This window comes from Salmo trutta, chromosome 2 (assembly GCF_901001165.1).
Source record: "Salmo trutta chromosome 2, fSalTru1.1, whole genome shotgun sequence".
Lineage (NCBI taxonomy): Eukaryota > Metazoa > Chordata > Actinopteri > Salmoniformes > Salmonidae > Salmo > Salmo trutta.
This window is the reverse complement of record NC_042958.1, coordinates 60,201,292-60,218,420: the sequence shown is the minus strand read 5'-3', so window position 1 is coordinate 60,218,420 and position 17,129 is coordinate 60,201,292. Positions and strand designations below refer to the sequence as shown.

Genomic DNA, 17,129 nt, shown 5'->3' with positions numbered 1-17,129 from the left:
AGCCATACTGCAAACCCTCCACCAAAACAGGACAATGACACCACCAAAACAAAATTTAACTCACCATATGCATTTCGTGGTCCACTGTCAAAAGTTGGAACATGGTTTTATTCATTATAAATCAATGCATTTTATATAAAAAGGGCAAAGGAAAATGTAAACCTCACAAGGGCACCCCCTGACCACACTGGACTCAGTTGCAGACACTCAATGAGCCAATACACCTGGTTAACAATGATCCACTGTCACCAAAAGGCCTGGGCTCTGTTTAATTATAATTCAACAGTTGTGAATAGTTTAGAAGCTGCAGACATGAATGAGAGCATTACAAGCATGGTGACTAGGAGGGCCATTGTGTTTTGTGCACTTAACACAACAGTCACTAGCAGCCGACACACATTCTTGACATGCCCACAAAACTAGAGTTAATAGCTGTCCAATGGTGTAAGATTGTTGCAAACTTGGTAAGGTCTTAGCTTATTCTAACTAACAACAGAGTCCCTAAAGCAGGGGTGTCAAACTCATTCCATGGAGGGCCTAGTGTCTGTGGGTTTCTGTTTTTTTCTTTCAATTAAGACCTAGACAACCAGGTGAGGGTTGTTCTTTACTAAATTTGTGACCTCGATTCAATCAATCAAGTACAAGAGAGTAGAGAAAACCCGCAGATACTCGGCCCTCCATGGAAGGACAGGGGGGTAGGGACAAAAGCTTTGTAATGACCTAACACAACAGTCCTGAATGTAGCCCAGGTACAGTCACATTCTGTCCTATTCACAGATCTGAAATGACTGCATATGTGCAAGCTATAACTTCAGGTAGAAGTCCACAGTCCATCGAATGGCTTGGTGGGGTGGTGGCCAATACCATCTTTGCTTACATGTGTTCAGTCCTTTGGGATCCGTGAACACTAAAGGGACAGGGGCTAGGGACCAAAATGGAACCAAGCCCTGGTAGTTAGAATAAGCTAAAGACACTACCGCGGTCTAGAGCACTCAACAACTTTTTCATAAATTACACTGCAGAAGAGAGAGAGAAAAAAAGGGTGTGATTATTTTCAAAGAAATCAACTTGAAATTTAAAGGACTTATTGGAATATAGCTTCAACAAATTTATTTAGATAAATAGAATAAAAATAGTAACAAGGTATTTTCACTGTCACTTCACTTCAATTTTTACTTTAGGACATTATGCACACTCGAGTACGACCACGTCTTGAACAAATCTTGGTTGGTCATCACAACTAGAGGCAATAAAGCCAAGAATATAACCCTTTAAATAGTCCACATTTCAAAATGAAAGCCAATTCATCCACACTCAAATGTTGTTCCAAAATAAAACAATTTCAATCAAGTTGATTTCACTGACCCCATAAAGATAAAGCTCAGTCTCTGGTAATAAGGAGTTATTTGAGGACAAATAGATTGTCCCAATTTCCCTTCTTCTTAATGCAATATGAGGATTTAATAAGCCTACGTCTTTGGGTGAGAGGTCCAGTCACCAGTGTTTCCAGGTCAATGCGAGCTGGAAAATGAGACTGGTATGGCTTTCTGGCACCTGGTTTTTAAAGCAACCCTATATACTGAGCTTTCTTTGTGAGTTGGGAAAGATTAAAATGGACCACATGTCCAAATTACTTTTAAAAAAGCACATTAAAGACAAATAAAACAAATAACTTAAATAGACGTGCTTAAAAACAATACAGTTCTTAGAGCCCTTTCAATAACCAGAAATAAAGCAGGGTGCAAGGGAACCCTGTCCCACCGCAACAGAAAAGGAGCGAGAGAAATAATGGTAATGTTAATACTAATTTGTCATCCAATGATTCACAGATGTACAGTTCACTAAGAGGTCAGAATCCTCCAACCCCGACCTGCCTTCCTTCCCAGAATTCCATAGTCAGTGGCCCACCCAGGTCTGTGAGCCCCATCCGCTCTCTGTTTCAAGTCCGTCTGTGCTGGAGGGAGAGCCCTCGGTCTCAGTGCATCCCCTCTCCTCCTCCTCTGCCCTCTTCAACTGCTCCTCCTGCACCTCCTTTTTCCTGCGCTCCATCTCCCACTCCACGAAGGTGTCGAAGAGGCTGGGCCAGGCCTCGTCCTCGCTGTAGTTGCTCAGGTCAGGCCCGATGGCCTGTGTGAAGTTGAGGAACATGTTCCAGGTGTCCCGCGAGATGCCCCGCACGCCCGACGGGTTCTCGCCGAGGAAGTCCAGCCAGTGCTCAAGGATAGCTGGCATGTCCTGCGTGAAGACCAGGCGCCACAGAGCGATGGCGATGTCGCGCTGAAGCGAGCGCTGGCCCTCCTCGGCATCCAGGCCGAACTGGAAGGTGAAGCGGTACAGGTCCTTGAAGCTCTCCTCGCCCTGCGCCTCCAGCAGCATGCAGGTGAACCGGGAGCAGATACCCTCCAGACTGTCCGCCTGGATCGCCCTGCATCCATCCACAAACTCCTTCCTACAGACAGGAGGGGAGAAACAGGGCTGCATTAGAGAACGCAACATAATATCAACCTTTGACTCAGGGCAATGAGTCATAGGGAGCAAAACCTTTCAGTTTCTTACATTTTTGGCAACAAAGATAACTTGGGCAATTTTAAGTAGTTAGAAGGCAAAAGCTTCCCAACTAAGCTAACTCTGATAAACATCACATGGGCCTCAACATAAAGAAGTCAGGTAAAGTAAAAACAGAAATAACTGCCTTTTAAAGTCTCTGATAAAGAGGAGCACACTTTAGAGCACAAGGAGAGAAAGGGCAAGAAGCCCCCTTGATGAGAATGGCGCTGGACTGTATAGCGGCCGTTTTACGGGCCCCTGCTCACCCCGGGCCAGGCCTGAATCCCCGACATGCAGAAGAGAAAGAGACGGGCGATTTAGAGGCCAACGTGCGGGCACCCTGATGAAATTACGGCGGCGAGTGAATAAGCCGCCTCTACCCTCTGTTCTACTGGTGAATGTACATTTACATTTTAGTCATTTAGCGGACGCTCTTATCCAGAGCGACTTACAGTAGTGAATGCATACATTTCATACATTTTTCCCCCCGTACTGGTCCCCCGTGGGAATCGAACCCACAACCCTGGCGTTGCAAACACCATGCTCGACCAACTGAGCCACACGGGTACAATCACAGGAGAACCAACTGGACGAGCTACGATCGAGACTATAAAATCAACAGGGCCGGAATAACTGTAATATCCTATACTTCAAGGAAACTTGGCTGAACAAGGACATGGATAATATTCTTGCTGGTTTTTCTATGCATCGGCAGCACAGAACAGCAGCGTCGGGTAAGCCCGGGGGGGGGGGTCTCTAGGTTAACTACAGCTGGTGCGCGATCTCTAATATTAAGGAAGTCTCGAGGTTCTGCTCACCCGAGTTAGAATACATCATTAGCTGTAGACCATACTATTTATCAAGTGAGTTTTCATCTATCTTTCATAGCTGTCTATTTACCACCACAAATTGATGCTAGCACTAAGACCGCACTCAACGAGCTGTACAGGGCTTTAAGCAAACAAGAAAATACTCACCCAGGTGGCGCTCCTAGTGCCCAGTAATTTTAATGTAGGAAAACTGAAATCGGTCTTACCTCATTTCTACCAGCATGTCACCTGTGTAACCAGAGGCGAAGAAACTCTAGATCACCTTTACTCCACACACAGAGATGCATACAAAGCTCTCTCTTACCGTTTTTTAGGCAAATCTCACCATAACTCTATCCTTCTGACTCCTGCTTACAAGCAAAAACTCAAACAGGAAGTACCAGTGACGAGCTCAATACGGAAGTGGTCCAATGAAGCGGATACTAAACTACAGGACTGTTTCGCTATTGGGTCATTCTCATGAAATCCTTAAAATACCATGGCAGTAATGATTTTAAATATAAACATGTAATTTAGTAATATAACAAAATATCATAAAGATAAGTGTTCTCTACCTTGCGCAAAGAGTAATTTCAACGTAGGAATTAATTATTTTTTTATTTTATTGCATTTTCTGCTAAAATTCTCATTACCGCAATGCGTCCAGCTCTGTTGGAATGTATGTTATGTTGTAATTAAAAACAGAGTAAAATGAAAATATTCTGAAAAAAATAAATGGATGTTCTACTAGATGTTTTCAAATGACAGAAAAAATGATTAACTGAATATTCATGTATTATAATAATAATGAAAAAATATTGGAAAAATTAAGTGTCCATGACTGATGTTCTCATCCTTGAAGGACTGTTTACACACACACAGAGAATTTTAAATAAAGTTTGATTTTGAATGAAGCCACACATCTGCCAGTACATTCAAGATGGCTACCAGGTTAGTAGATCTCTTTATATTTCTCCAGTTAAAAGTTAAACATTCTCTTGGCAGACTGCGTACACGACAGTATTGATTATCTTTACCGATACAGGTAGTTTTCCACATTTAGAAAAATTTTAGATTTTAAATTTTCTATGAAAATATACTTCATTAATGTCTAATTATGTACATTGATTAAAAATTTGCTTAGTCATCATGTCTTCTCTATTGTTAGCAAAACATGCTACGGTTCCTCATCCTTCACAACACCATTCTCATTTAATGCTGCAATGTAGGGAGAACTGTTTCGGTAATGAGAATTTAATCATAGACTATATTTTTTAAATATAATTAAATATGAATTTAAATATTATTTACTAACTGTTGATATTTTGCTTTATGTCCTGTTTAATTGCAGACAGTCAGCAAGTGACAAAAATAAATCTTTAGCGAAGGCTAGGCTAACAAACTTTTGAGAAAAAGTTTACACCAACCCAGAACTGCTGGAAGAGTACAGAAGGAAGGAGAGAGAGGTTAGGGGTTGGAGAGGTTACAGCAAGCGTAATTAGCATATATATAGTATATAGGAAGCCTATGCCCTCATACAGTGTCTATAAGAAGTCAATACCCTACAGTGTTAGGAAGTCTACACATCCACACACAAAATCAGTAAGCCGTTTATGCTATAGGATGTCCACACACAGTTTAAGTGTAAGCCATTCAGTCCCTACTATAGGATGTGCACACACACACACACACACACACACACAGTCTGTAAGCCATTCAGTCCCTTCTATAGGACACACACACACACACACACACACACACACACACACACACACACACACACACACACAGTTAGTAAGCTATTCAGTCTCTACTATAGGATGATGTGTCCATAACAGTAAGATTTTTCCCATGTTTCATTTAGCAGACGCTCTTAACCAGAGCGACCTACAAATTGGTGCATTCACCTTATGATATCCCATTTCCAGATATCAAAAACGAAAGCAAAATTGTAAAATCAAGAAAACTGAAGATCTGACAAAGAAGCAACATGAAAAGAAAAAAAACTGTGGCGGGAAAACAAAAATGTATTAGAGAAGAAAGAAACAGCTAAAAGCTATTTTGGACATAACACCATCAAGCCAGGAAGATGATACACTTCAACATGTTCAAGAAGAAAAATGAAGAAGTTGTTCAAAATCCTCAAGACACAGCCTCCCCAAGAGAACAGACTTTCTCACATCAGCAGATAAATAATTGCCGTCAACTCTACTCCTAAAAGAAGAGAGACATCTCTTCAGACACCAGGACCAATGACGACATCTACCCCAAAGGAATCACCCAAAAAGAGGAACAAATCACACAGAAGAGAAGCTGCTGGAGAGGACCAAAGAGATGGTCAACCTAAAGAAAAGACTGAAAACACTTGAGATGATGGCCAAGAGGGAGCAGGTAATTGTCAACATGGAAGGAAGAGAGGTCCAGAAGAAAACTACAAAGAGAAGTCATTAGAGAACATTACCCAATAACAGCCAGAGAAGACTAATGCACAAACTTGTCAAGATGAAGTCTCCACTGTAATAAATGTGAAATCCAGAGAAATTCTGAAAAATGGCCAGATATTCCGTAAGAGAGGCTTAACGGACAATATGGAAAATCTTCATAGAAGATTTCTGTCTGAGAACCCAAGGCACAACCTTTCCAAGGCTCAATTGTTTAAACTTAAGCCATTTTGGATTGGCCAGCGAAGAGTCACAGACAGAGAAACATGTGCTTGTAAAACGCATGAAAACTTTGGCTTGAAGATAAAGGAGCTGCACCGGCTTGGAGTCATAGAAACATCATCCCCAAGGGACACTGTACGTATAGTGTGTGTAGTGACGATATCGTGTGCTGTTCTAATGTTCTTGTATGTGTTGTTTTTAGCCTATGTTTGTTATGTACTGTTGAAGCACTGCAAAATTTAATCGATTGAACTTGAAACCATGATTGTGCCAATATTATCGCATTTATCTTCTACATTAAATGTTATGTTTTTAACCATACCCCAGTCTTAGTATACTTATTATCATTACCGAAATCATCAACCTTATTTCCGAAACATATGTATCATTACCGCAACAAGTGTTCATTTTATGTTCATTTAATGAAAGGAAAAATAGTAGTTTGCTTTTAAATGCAGGCTTGCCACATAATTTAGAAAATATGTCAGGTTTCAATGAAATATCAAAAATATTAGGTTGTAGATTGCGGAAGGTGTTGCAGTAATGAGAGAAATCAGTCAAAATCAAATAAATGTTCATTTAAAAATATATATTATTTCAGAGTTTCAAGTAACTGTGCATGACTGTCAATAATCCATTTAAAAAATCTGAAAATGTATTAACTTTCCTAATGGTCTTGACGTTTTCAGACCATTGCGGTAATGAGATTTTTAAGGACTTGTTTTGGAAAACATGTTCAAAAAGGTGTTAAATTGTCAGTAAATGTTTTTAAATTAATGCTCACAAAAAAAGTTCTACAGCTACATATTGAGAGTGTCTTGACTGGCATCCAACCGCATGGCGCTACAGAGGGTAGTGCGTACGGCCAAGTAAATCATTGGGGCCGAGGTCCCTGCCATCCAGGACCTCTATACCAGGCGGTGTCAGAGGAGGGCCCTAAAATGTGTCAAAGACTCCAGCCACCCAAGTCATAGGACTGTTCTCTCTGCTACCGCACGGCAAGCGGTACTGATGCACCAAGTCTGGAAGCAACAGGACCCTTAACATATTTTACCCCCAAGCCACAAGACCGCTAAATAGTTTAATAGTTAGCCTGGTTATCTGCATTGACCCTTTTTGCACTAACTCTTGACTCATCACATACACTGCTGCTACTCTTTACTATCTGTCACTTTATTCCTAGTTATACGTACATATCCATCTCAATGACCTCATACCCCTGCACATCGACTTGGTACTGGTACCCCTTGTATATAGCCGTGTTGTCATTGTGTTTCTATTATTTCTTTATCTTCTTTCTCTCTGCATTGTTGGGAAGGGCCTGTGAATTAGCATTTCACTGTTAGTCCACACCTGTTGTTTACGAAGCATGTGACGAATAACATTGGATTTGACTAACTTAACCACATCCTGCCACATTGTTCTGCTGTCACTTCAGCATGAGTCCCTGGCCAGATATACATTACTTTTCCACCCCCTTTTATTCAGCAGACATGACATCAGACTTGGTGTGAACAGCAAAGCAACAGTAAACATTTCAAGTTTCTGGCTCTAGGTAGCTCAGATGAGAACATTTGTTAATAGGTCAAATGACGGTAATAGGTACAATCTTCAGACTAGGTACAAGATTACATGAAAATTGAGAAGACAAAATCATCTGAGCAATAGACAATCAGAGAAAGACACTCTGTCGAATCCCTACTCATTACAGAGTGCAGTGTCAGAGTCTGATTCGATTTCCTGTGTGCCCCCTACCTGTCAGCTAGCAAGTGAGCTGCAGAGCTGCTGAGAGAAGTGGGGGTGGGGTGGCCAGCCAGACCAATGTTAAATGAAACACTGCACAGTGAGAGGGGAAGCTAGCCTAAAACATACAGTGCAGGGCAGCAGTAGCCATTTTAGAAATTTGATCAGATGTCTAACATCAGCCATTGAATCAGCCATGCTAATCAATATTACAGGCTAATCAGGTCTCTTTTGGACCAATAAATGACTTGAGGAATCTTCTCAGAACATGTTTTCTGAATATCAGGCTAAAACATTGATGAAGCATCGTCTGTCTCATCCCTACTCCTACCGATCTCATCCCCAACCCGTCTCTTACCTTGTAAACTTGCACATGGTGGCCGCCTGGAACTTCCAGGCGAGGACCAGCACGCGGAACTCGGCGGGGTCCACGCACAGGTCATTGCAGAACCTCTCCATGCCCTCCTCCAAGATGGCATCCTCATGCGGGTCCTTGTAGCAGCAGAAGAGGTCCTCGATGCGCAGCAAGGACGGCCCCTCCCTATCCGCCACCGAGCGGTCCTCCTTCCTCAGGTCCCCCAACATGGCCGACACAGGGATCACCGTGGTCTCCACGGTAACCTCCATGGCGGTCTTGGTGCCGTTGAACATGTGCTCGCTGGAGGCCTTGCTGCACACAGTGCCAGGCTCCTCTTTGTGCCCTCCTCCCCCGCTTTTCTTGTGGTGGGACTTGGACCCCTGCTCCTTGTCGCCACTCTTGCTGCCGAGCGAGGACGATGGGTTCTTACACTTGGTGACGCACTGGCCCATGTCTCTCTCTCTGGTCCTCTCAGTCTGTCCTCCCCTCCTTCAGGCCCCACCAAGACGCCTCTGCTCTGGCCTGGTGAGACGTCTCAACATGCCCTTGGGCCCTGGAACAGAGGAGGAGTCCAACACAGTCACATGGGGTCAACAACAACAGTGACAATGAGTCACTGAATCAACAAACCCGTTAGTCACAAAGGGTCAAAAGCCACAACACTGAGGTAATAATTACTAGAGAAGACAACTGCTAAATGCTAAAATAAGAAAATCATATGAAGACCATATAAGTAGGATACATCACCAACAGAAAAGGGTGAAGTGTCTGGCAGTTTAAAGCCTGGCCCAGTTACCATAGAAGCTTTGAAGCTGGTACTGTACCATGGAGAGGAGGGTTCATATCCAACTAGAGGGCTGAATAACTACTTATAGAGAAGAGCCTAATACAGCATGGGTTACCATATAACTGACTAAAATACTTACAGCTACAACAAGATGTTGTTTACCTTAAAAACCACAAGATACAACCACCAGATAAAACACAAAAATTGAAATGTACGTTGTCCGGCTCATACATACTACTGGCCAGCACAATACGCTACCAGAATAGCTCAGCAATAGCTAAGAAATGGGTTGGTTCTGATAATAAGTACTTACAGACACTTCCTCAGAACGCCTTTATCACTCTAGATGAAGGTGTCATCTTTTTCTGCTCCATTGTGGTGACCTTAACATCGGCAATGCTGAAACACACACAGCATCTTGTCACAATAAGCATAATGTGATACAGGGGTATCATTCGCCCATATGTAGATTCAGTGTATAAACTTGCTGTGAATTTGTCATTTCAGATTGAGAAAGCAGTCATTTACTTCATGCATTTCCACAGCAGGGTAGCATTGTGTCAAGGATGAACTACTTTTAATTGAAAGTAGCCAGTGGTGTAAAGCACTTAAGTAAAAAATACTTGAAAGTACTACTTTCGTTTTTTGGGGTATCTGGCCTCTGACCTGGCGGACTCACTAAACACATGCTTCATCTGTAAATTATGTTGGAGTATGTCCCTGGCTATTGGTAAATAAAAAAAATCTAAGTAAATGGTGCCACCTGGTTTGGTTAATATGAGGAATTTGAAAAGAAAGGTATACTTTTACTTTTGAAACGCAAGTATATTTTAGCAATTACATTTACTTATGATACGTAAGTATGTTTAAAACAAAATACTTTTAGACTTTTACTCAAGTAGTATTTTACTGGCCAACTTTCACTTTTGAGTCATTTTCTATTAAGGCTCCTTTACTCAAGAATGCCAATTTGGTACTTTTTCCACCACTGAATGCAGGAAACTAGAGAGATAAATATGCCTAGCCCTTTCCTTTGTTAGAGACCTTTTAATTACATAGGCCTACATTTGAAATATTCTGTTACTCAACGAGGAATTCATGATGGCTTCCAGCTGTTGCAAGATTCATAAGCCAACTACTGTACTACCATTCTTGTTCAACTAGTTGGTGTTTTATTTTGTGCCTGTCTTTCATGATTTGATAAAACACTTTGCAACAAACGAAAAGCCCCTGATCACATTTATTGAAACTATTCATGAGGAATGAAACTTCCGTGGACATGTACAGGCAAAACACCTGGAAAGCCTGCAGTGCTTTCAACCACGTTCACCTCATTCTAATATGATGGACTTTATTGTTGTAGTTAGCTGACTAGGAACACATCGGCATGTATATACTGTGGGGAATATCTAGCTATTTAACTATTTTGTTAGCAACCCATTTATCAAAATAACACTGCCAACAAGAATCTTTAAACTTGGTAGCTAGCTCAGCTGTGCAGTTCTAGTTTGCATCTGAACGTTGGCTAACATAGCTGGTCAAACAAAGAAACAGGTAACATGGTAACCTAATCAACTTGACTGTCTAACAACAACAGCAGCTAAGTTCCCTGTTAATAATATAGCCTCGTTTGTGGCTGGTTACACTTCGCCACCATCATACTTAGCTACCGACTGGCTAGCTAGCACGTCATCATGTAGCTAGCTAGTTATCTGTAAAGTTAGCAATCTAGTATGCCATAAAAATATAAACTATTTTAGAACACAAACAGGATAGGTAACGTTACCTCTTAAAAATAGTTGATTGTCGAGAAAATAACGTACATCACTCCAATAACATCAGTAAAACAAATAGCGAACTTAGGACACAACGACACAATCAGCCCCACTTAGCTAAAAAGCTAGCCAGCTAATGCTAGTAGGTAGCAAGTCAGCACCATAAACAAAAACGAGCGTTTAAGTTGGCTTTTGCCTGATAAGAACTCACCTGGTTTGCAAACAACCGCCCTAGACGACTGTCTTTTACTTTAAATTGACTACTAAAAAAAAGTCGGATGAACCAGTACGAAAGGCTTATAGTTTCTTTGTGTTTCCCCTTTAGTCATTGAGTGGATTTTCCCTGCATCACTTCCTCCCAACAGAGCACCAGTTAGACAGCTAGCAACTATACCATCCACTGATCTGTATGGATGGGGTCCCCTGTTTAGATTTAGTTCAAAATTGTAGTAGCTGGTAACCTGACTAATACAGCTAAAACCCAACGAACATGAATTAACATAATATTTGGTGAAACCGTCTTTGGGGTTGAACTTGAAGGGCTTTGAAAAGTGAATGAAAAATTGACTATTTAATTGTTTCGCAGCGACTTTGCAACACTAATTGCTGCGAACACACCTCTCAAATTACGTCAATTTAATCGTCACTTCGATGCGACATGTTGTCAAAAAGCTAACAGCACAGCAGGTAGGTCAGGTAATAATTGCCAGAGAATACTACTATTCGATAAGTTAGCATTGTGACATGGTGTTATTGCAATGTAAACATACAGCGTTAGATATTCCTAACCTAGACGTTCGTTTTAAATGAACGATAAGCGTGTCATTAGCCAGGTACTTTGCCTTGTTACCCTGCTAGCTCACGTTAGCCATATTCATAGGTATGACGCACAGACCCCATTATGCCACGTTCAGAACAACTGGGAACTCGGAAAAATACGAGGTAAATTATCACGTCATTGAACTTCGGAGTTCTAGAAAGATGGATGACTGTTCAAATCGATTTTTTTCCCCAGTCGGAGCTCGTATTTTTCAGATGTTTTGAACGCACTGAAGTTGGACATTTCGGAGTTCCGAGCTCCCAGTTGTTTTGAACATGGCATTAGATAACTAACTAGCTATATATGCCGCGTTCAAAACAACTAGGAATTCGGAAATCTCTGACTTAAGTGCGTTCAAGACAATTAGGAATTTGGGAAAATAAAAGCGCCTACTGGGAAAATAATTTAACCGTCATCCAACTCGGAATTCCAAGTTGGAAACTCTGGCGTCTTTCTAGAGCTCCGGCCTGAAGATCACTTTCACTAAGTCAATATTTGACCCGGTTTTATTCCCGAGTTCCTAGAAAAGTACACTTTTCAACATTAATCAGCTCATTATAAATCATAAAATGTTATTGGTCACATACACATGGTTAGCAGATGTTATTGCGAGTGTAGCGAAATGCTTGTGCTTCTAGTTCCGCAATATCTAACAAGTAATCTAACAATTCCACAACTACCTAATACACACAAATCTAAGTAAAGGAATAGAATATATAAATATATGGATGAGCAATGACCTAGCGGCATAGGCAAGATGCAATAGATGGAATAAAATACAGTATATACATATGAGATGAGTAATGCAAGGTATGTAAACATTATTAAAGGGACTAGTGATCCATTTATTAAAGAGGCCAATGGTTTCAAGTCTGTATGTAGGCAGCAGCCTCTTTGTGTTAGTGATGGCTGTTTAACAGTCTGATGGCCTTGAGATAGAAGCTATTTTTCAGGTCCCAGCCTTTAAATGTTCTTCTATTTTTCTGTCTTATTGGATCATGTTGTCAGGCATGGTTTGTCTGACAGATGTTATTTCTATGTAATATATTCTGTAACAAGTGTTTTTTTTGTGCTCAATGGTGGATCTATTCATAATTATTTAAGAGATGTTTACTGTACTGACCTTGCCTTCTGGATGGTAGCAGGGTGAACAGGCAGTGGCTTGGGTGGTTGTTGTCCTTGATGAACCTTTTGGCCTTCCTGTGACATCGGGTGCTGTAGGTGTCATGGAGGGCAGGTAGTTTTCCCCCGGTGATGCGTTGCGCAGACCGCACCACCCTCTGGAAAGCCCTGCGGTTGTGGACGGTGCAGTTGCCGTACCAGGCAGTGATGCAGCCCGACAGGATGCTCTCAATTGTGCATCTGTAAAAGTTTGTGGGGGTTTCAGGTGACAAGCCACATTTCTTCCGCCTCCTGAGGTTGAATGGTGCTTTCAAGACAACTGGGAACTCTGAAAAATACTAGGTCAAATCATGACGTCAGTGATCTTCAGGTCGGAAAGTCGGCGCTCTAGAAAGAGGCCTTTGTTCCCGAGTTGGAATTAATACTTGGATGACCGTTCAAAACGATTTTTCATAGTCAGAGCATGTTTTTTTCAGAGTTCCCAGTTGTCTTGAACACACTGAAGTTGGAGATTCCGAGTTTCCGGTTGTTTTGAACACAGCATAATTCTAGTCTACATAAGACAGCTTCTACATCTGTATTGTTTGGGGTTTTAGTTTGGGATTCTGTATAAGCACTTTGTGACATCTGCTGATGTAAAAAGCTCTTTATAAATAAACTTGATTTTATTTTTAACCAGTCACTGGGGAACGGTCGTCACTAGTTACCACAGCCACAAAAATCATAAACCCTACAATTGATCTTCTTAAAATGTGATTTTAAACCTAACCATAACCTTGACCACACTGCTAACCTTAAGCCTAACGCTAACCTTAAATTAAGACCAAAAAGCTCGTTTTTGTTTTCATACATTTTTACGTTATAGCCTGGATGTCGATTATGGCAGCACCTGCACCTCTCTGATTCAGAAGGTTGGGTTAAATGTGGAAGACACATTTCAGTTGAAGGCATTCAGTTGTACAACTGACTAGATATCCCCCTTTCCCTTTCCTTTCCCTTACTTTGTATTTGTGGAAACCAGTGAAGGGCTGTAGTTGTAGAAGAAGCAAGTAGCTATTTAGTCCACTAATGTATAATTAAGCAGTAAGGCCAGAGGAGGTGTGGTATATGGCCAATATACCACGGCTAAGGGCTGTTCTTATGCGCAACACGGAGAGCCTGGATACAGCCCTTAGCCGTGGTATATTGGCCATACATCACAAACCCCCCAGGTGCCTTATTGCTATTATGAACTGGTTACCAACGGAATTAGAGTAGTACAAATAAATGTTTTGTCATACGGTCTGATATACCATGGCTGTCAGTTTATAATAAGAACTATCTAGTCTCTGCTACTATTACTTCATTTCAGATGTTATATCGCCACCTAGTGGTTTATTGAAACATGCATGTACATGTATTATTTACCCATATTTCCAGCACTAAACCTACCTCTGTTTAAGTAATCATTCAAAGCAATGTAATGGATTCTTTACTTTCACCAACCGGCGTATATGTTTTTACCTATTCAATGATGTTTGATCAGAGATTATATCAATTCAAACGGGGCCCCCAGTCTTTTGCGGTACTCTGGATCCTTTGATTGAGTCTGGTGTTAATTATATAGGGCAAGTTACTCCTTCCATATATTTTTTCTATTCTCTGCTTTGTATTGTTTTTATGTAACAGTGTAGGTTCCGTCCCTCTCTTCGCCCCAACCTGGGCTCGAACCAGGGACCCTTGCACACATCAACAACTGACACCCACCGAAGCAACGTTACCCATCGCGCCACAAGAGCCACGGCCCTTGCAACGCAAGGGGAAACTACTTCAAGTCTCAGAGCGAGTGACATCACCGATTGAAACGCTATTAGCGCGCACCACCGCTAACTAACTAGCCATTTCACATCGACGACAGCCACACGTAATCAGGTCCTGTCACTGTATATTAGGGTATTACGGATCGCCTGGGGCGCCGTCCACACTCCCACAAGACACTGTGAGCGACAGAAGGTACATTGTCCAGGAGGCCCAGACCCTCTTCAGACAGAACCAACAGGTAAAAAGACATACCCTATGTTTGTCTGTGTAGCTCAGTATCATCTTTATCTGTTTGATTAATCTGTTGTTCTATGTATCCCTTTCAGTTGACAGATCAGGAATCAATAAAGAAGTGCTTAGCAGGATGTGAGGCAAGGATAGAAATTGGTGAGTGTCAAGAAAAGCCTGGTTGACATTTTCAAATTCTTTCATTTAGTAATAATCTATGGACAAATCAGAGACGTTTTAGAGTTCACACTTAAATGCTTTGGTGTGAGAATCTGAGTGATGTTTTTCCCCACTCTGTTTCACAGGTCTTTATTACAGGAATCCCTATCCAAGACCTGTAAGTGACAGACATCTAAACCAGAAGAAATGTTTATATATCTCAGGCAATATTGTGTAATTTCACTATTATCTAATGTAATGGTTTTATTTCGCTTCTATACCCTTCATTGCAGATCTACCTGCCTATAATGGGACTGGCAACCCAGAAAGGCGGTAAGCTGAAAGCAAAGCAACGCATGAGGAAGCAGGCCAAGCCAGTTTACTTACAGTCACATGAGGACAGCTGATAGTACAGCTGATACTAGATGAACTCTATATTCTTGTGAAGGGTTTATGTTACCAAGGACAGGAGGAGAGTCACTGGCTGATCTCAGGAGTTGAGTTGAAAATCCATCTTATATATTGGCGAAAAAAGTCATTTATTTCCATTGTTCATCACGCAAATCAATGTTCATCAAGCACATTGCATTGTAAACTGCACTGTAGCATTCAATCCATTACGTCTATGCAACAGTATACTGTACCAAGTATATTTATGCATGTGATTCCTGACAAGAGCTGTTATGTGGATGTCAGAATTGTCTGTCCTGTAAGATAAGTAGCCATAAAGATTTATGATACTATTTTGAATATATTTATAATTTCAATAAATTGAGTTTTGAAAAGCACCACTCCTCTGCATTCATTCTTTCAAGGAATTACAAAAAATTCAGATGAACTCTGTCGGGTTGAAAAATAGACTTAAGGATTTATTGAGTAAAGTGCATTAGAGTGCATACACACAAAGGTTTTATTCATTTACCACCACCTTCAGTTTATCAACTGTTAGATTTAACTGATAGGAACAATGTCTTACTATAACCAGTTAAAGATTAGTAGGCTACTCTCTTAAAAGAAAAGCCTGATTTTTTTTTTTTTAGTGGCTTTCCAGTTTTAAAGGTAAAACTGATTTAGATTTCATGTGCAACCACAAAAAAAGATGTTCTGTCCTTGGTTGCAACATTCACTACTGAGTTCCAAACTGCCTCTGGAAGCAACGTCAGCACAACTGTTATTTGGGAGCTTCATGAAATGGGTTTCCATGGCCGAGCAGCCGCACACAAGCCTAAGCTCACCATGCGCAATGCCAAGTGTCGGCTGGAGTGGTGTAAAACTCGACGCCATTGGACTCTGGAACAGTGGAAACGTGTTCTCTGGAGTGATGAATCACACTTCACCATCTGGCAGTCAGACGGACTAATCTGGGTTTGGCGGATGGCAGGAGAACGCTACCTGCCCCAATGCATAGTGCCAACTGTAAAGTTTAGTGGAGGAGGAATAATGGTCTGGGGCTGTTTTTCATGGTTCGGGTTAAGCCCCTTAGTTCCAGTGAATGGAAATCTTAATGCTACAGCATACAATGACATTGTAGATGATTCTGTGCTTCTAACTTTGTGACAACAGTTTGGGGAAGGCCCTTTCCTGTTTCAGCATAACAATGCCCCAGTTCACAAAGCGAGGTCCATACAGAAATGGTTTGTTGAGATCGGTGTGGAATAACTTGACTGGCCTGCACAGAGCCAGTCAACCCCATCCACTCTTCTGGGAAGGCTTTCCACTAGATGTTGGAACATTGCTGCAGGGACTTGCTTCCATTCAGCCACAAGAGCATTAGTGAGGTCAGGCACTGATGTTGGGCAATTAGGCCTGGCTCGCAGTTGGCGTTCCAATCCCATCCCAAAGGTGTAATTACAACACAGGTTGTAATGTCTTTTTTGTTTCTAGCTTCGCTAGCCTGGTACCAGTGTCATTAGCTAACACGCCAGTCCTTGTCATTACCAAAGAGACCGGCCTTTCCGCAATATTCAAATATCAACGTTCTATCATTAATGAGCTCCAGGAGATCAGAGGATTCGATAACCTTCACAGCTATCAGCCAATCACAATGTTTATGCAAATTGAACTGATAGGAAAACGTTCTAATTTAATTCATACATTTGATTGGAAACAATGTAACATTGGGCATTCTGATGTAATACATTTAATTGTGAACATAAACATTGGGCACGGGGAGCACAAAGGATTCCCGTTTATTGCATTTTTACCACCAGCCCTAATGTGATGACATTATACCAGAGAAGCTCTCGCCCTAAACTTCCCCACCAGTTCATTGTGAACGCTGTAGCCTATTTTATATCCAGCAAGCAAGAGCAAGGTGC

The 17,129-nt window shown here is 41.4% G+C and overlaps 2 protein-coding genes and 1 long non-coding RNA gene across 4 annotated transcripts; 2 read left to right on the top strand and 1 right to left on the bottom strand.

Annotated features, from left to right (window-relative positions):
* Positions 1-72: 72 nt before the first annotated feature.
* On the bottom strand, positions 73-11,256 carry dcun1d3 (defective in cullin neddylation 1 domain containing 3). 2 transcript variants are annotated; one of them, XM_029708965.1, is made up of 4 exons: positions 10,894-11,256; positions 9,221-9,306; positions 8,121-8,673; positions 73-2,449 (listed from the first exon to the last, which is right to left on the bottom strand). In XM_029708965.1, exons 3-4 carry the CDS (start codon positions 8,570-8,572, stop codon positions 1,897-1,899), a joined length of 1,005 nt encoding a protein of 334 aa, XP_029564825.1. In that variant the 5' UTR covers positions 8,573-8,673; positions 9,221-9,306; positions 10,894-11,256; the 3' UTR covers positions 73-1,896. The 2 variants fall into 2 exon arrangements, with proteins under 2 accessions (XP_029564825.1, XP_029564835.1); XM_029708975.1 differs by lacking the exon at positions 10,894-11,256 and adding an exon at positions 10,694-10,801.
* LOC115159370 (uncharacterized) lies at positions 4,230-6,340 on the top strand. The gene is made up of 2 exons (XR_003868880.1): positions 4,230-4,307; positions 5,221-6,340. It is a non-coding gene; the product is annotated as an uncharacterized LOC115159370 (long non-coding RNA).
* lyrm1 (LYR motif containing 1) lies at positions 10,961-15,599 on the top strand. The gene is made up of 6 exons (XM_029715036.1): positions 10,961-10,968; positions 11,269-11,378; positions 14,556-14,662; positions 14,751-14,811; positions 14,958-14,989; positions 15,105-15,599. The coding sequence occupies exons 1-6, from the start codon at positions 10,961-10,963 to the stop codon at positions 15,216-15,218; spliced, it is 432 nt and encodes a 143-aa protein (XP_029570896.1). The 3' UTR covers positions 15,219-15,599.
* The last annotated feature ends 1,530 nt before the right edge of the window (positions 15,600-17,129 follow it).

Coding starts and splice junctions, on each gene's coding strand:
- dcun1d3 (XM_029708965.1), bottom strand. CDS start 8,572: ATGGGCCAGTGCGTCACCAAGTGTAAGAACCCATCGTCCTCGCTCGGC. Junction 2,450..8,120: donor ACCATGTGCAAGTTTACAAG/GTAAGAGACGGG, acceptor TCCTGTCTGTAG/GAAGGAGTTTGTGGATGGAT.
- lyrm1 (XM_029715036.1), top strand. Junction 11,379..14,555: donor CAGCACAGCAGGTAGGTCAG/GTAATAATTGCC, acceptor ACTGTATATTAG/GGTATTACGGATCGCCTGGG. Junction 14,663..14,750: donor TCTTCAGACAGAACCAACAG/GTAAAAAGACAT, acceptor TATCCCTTTCAG/TTGACAGATCAGGAATCAAT.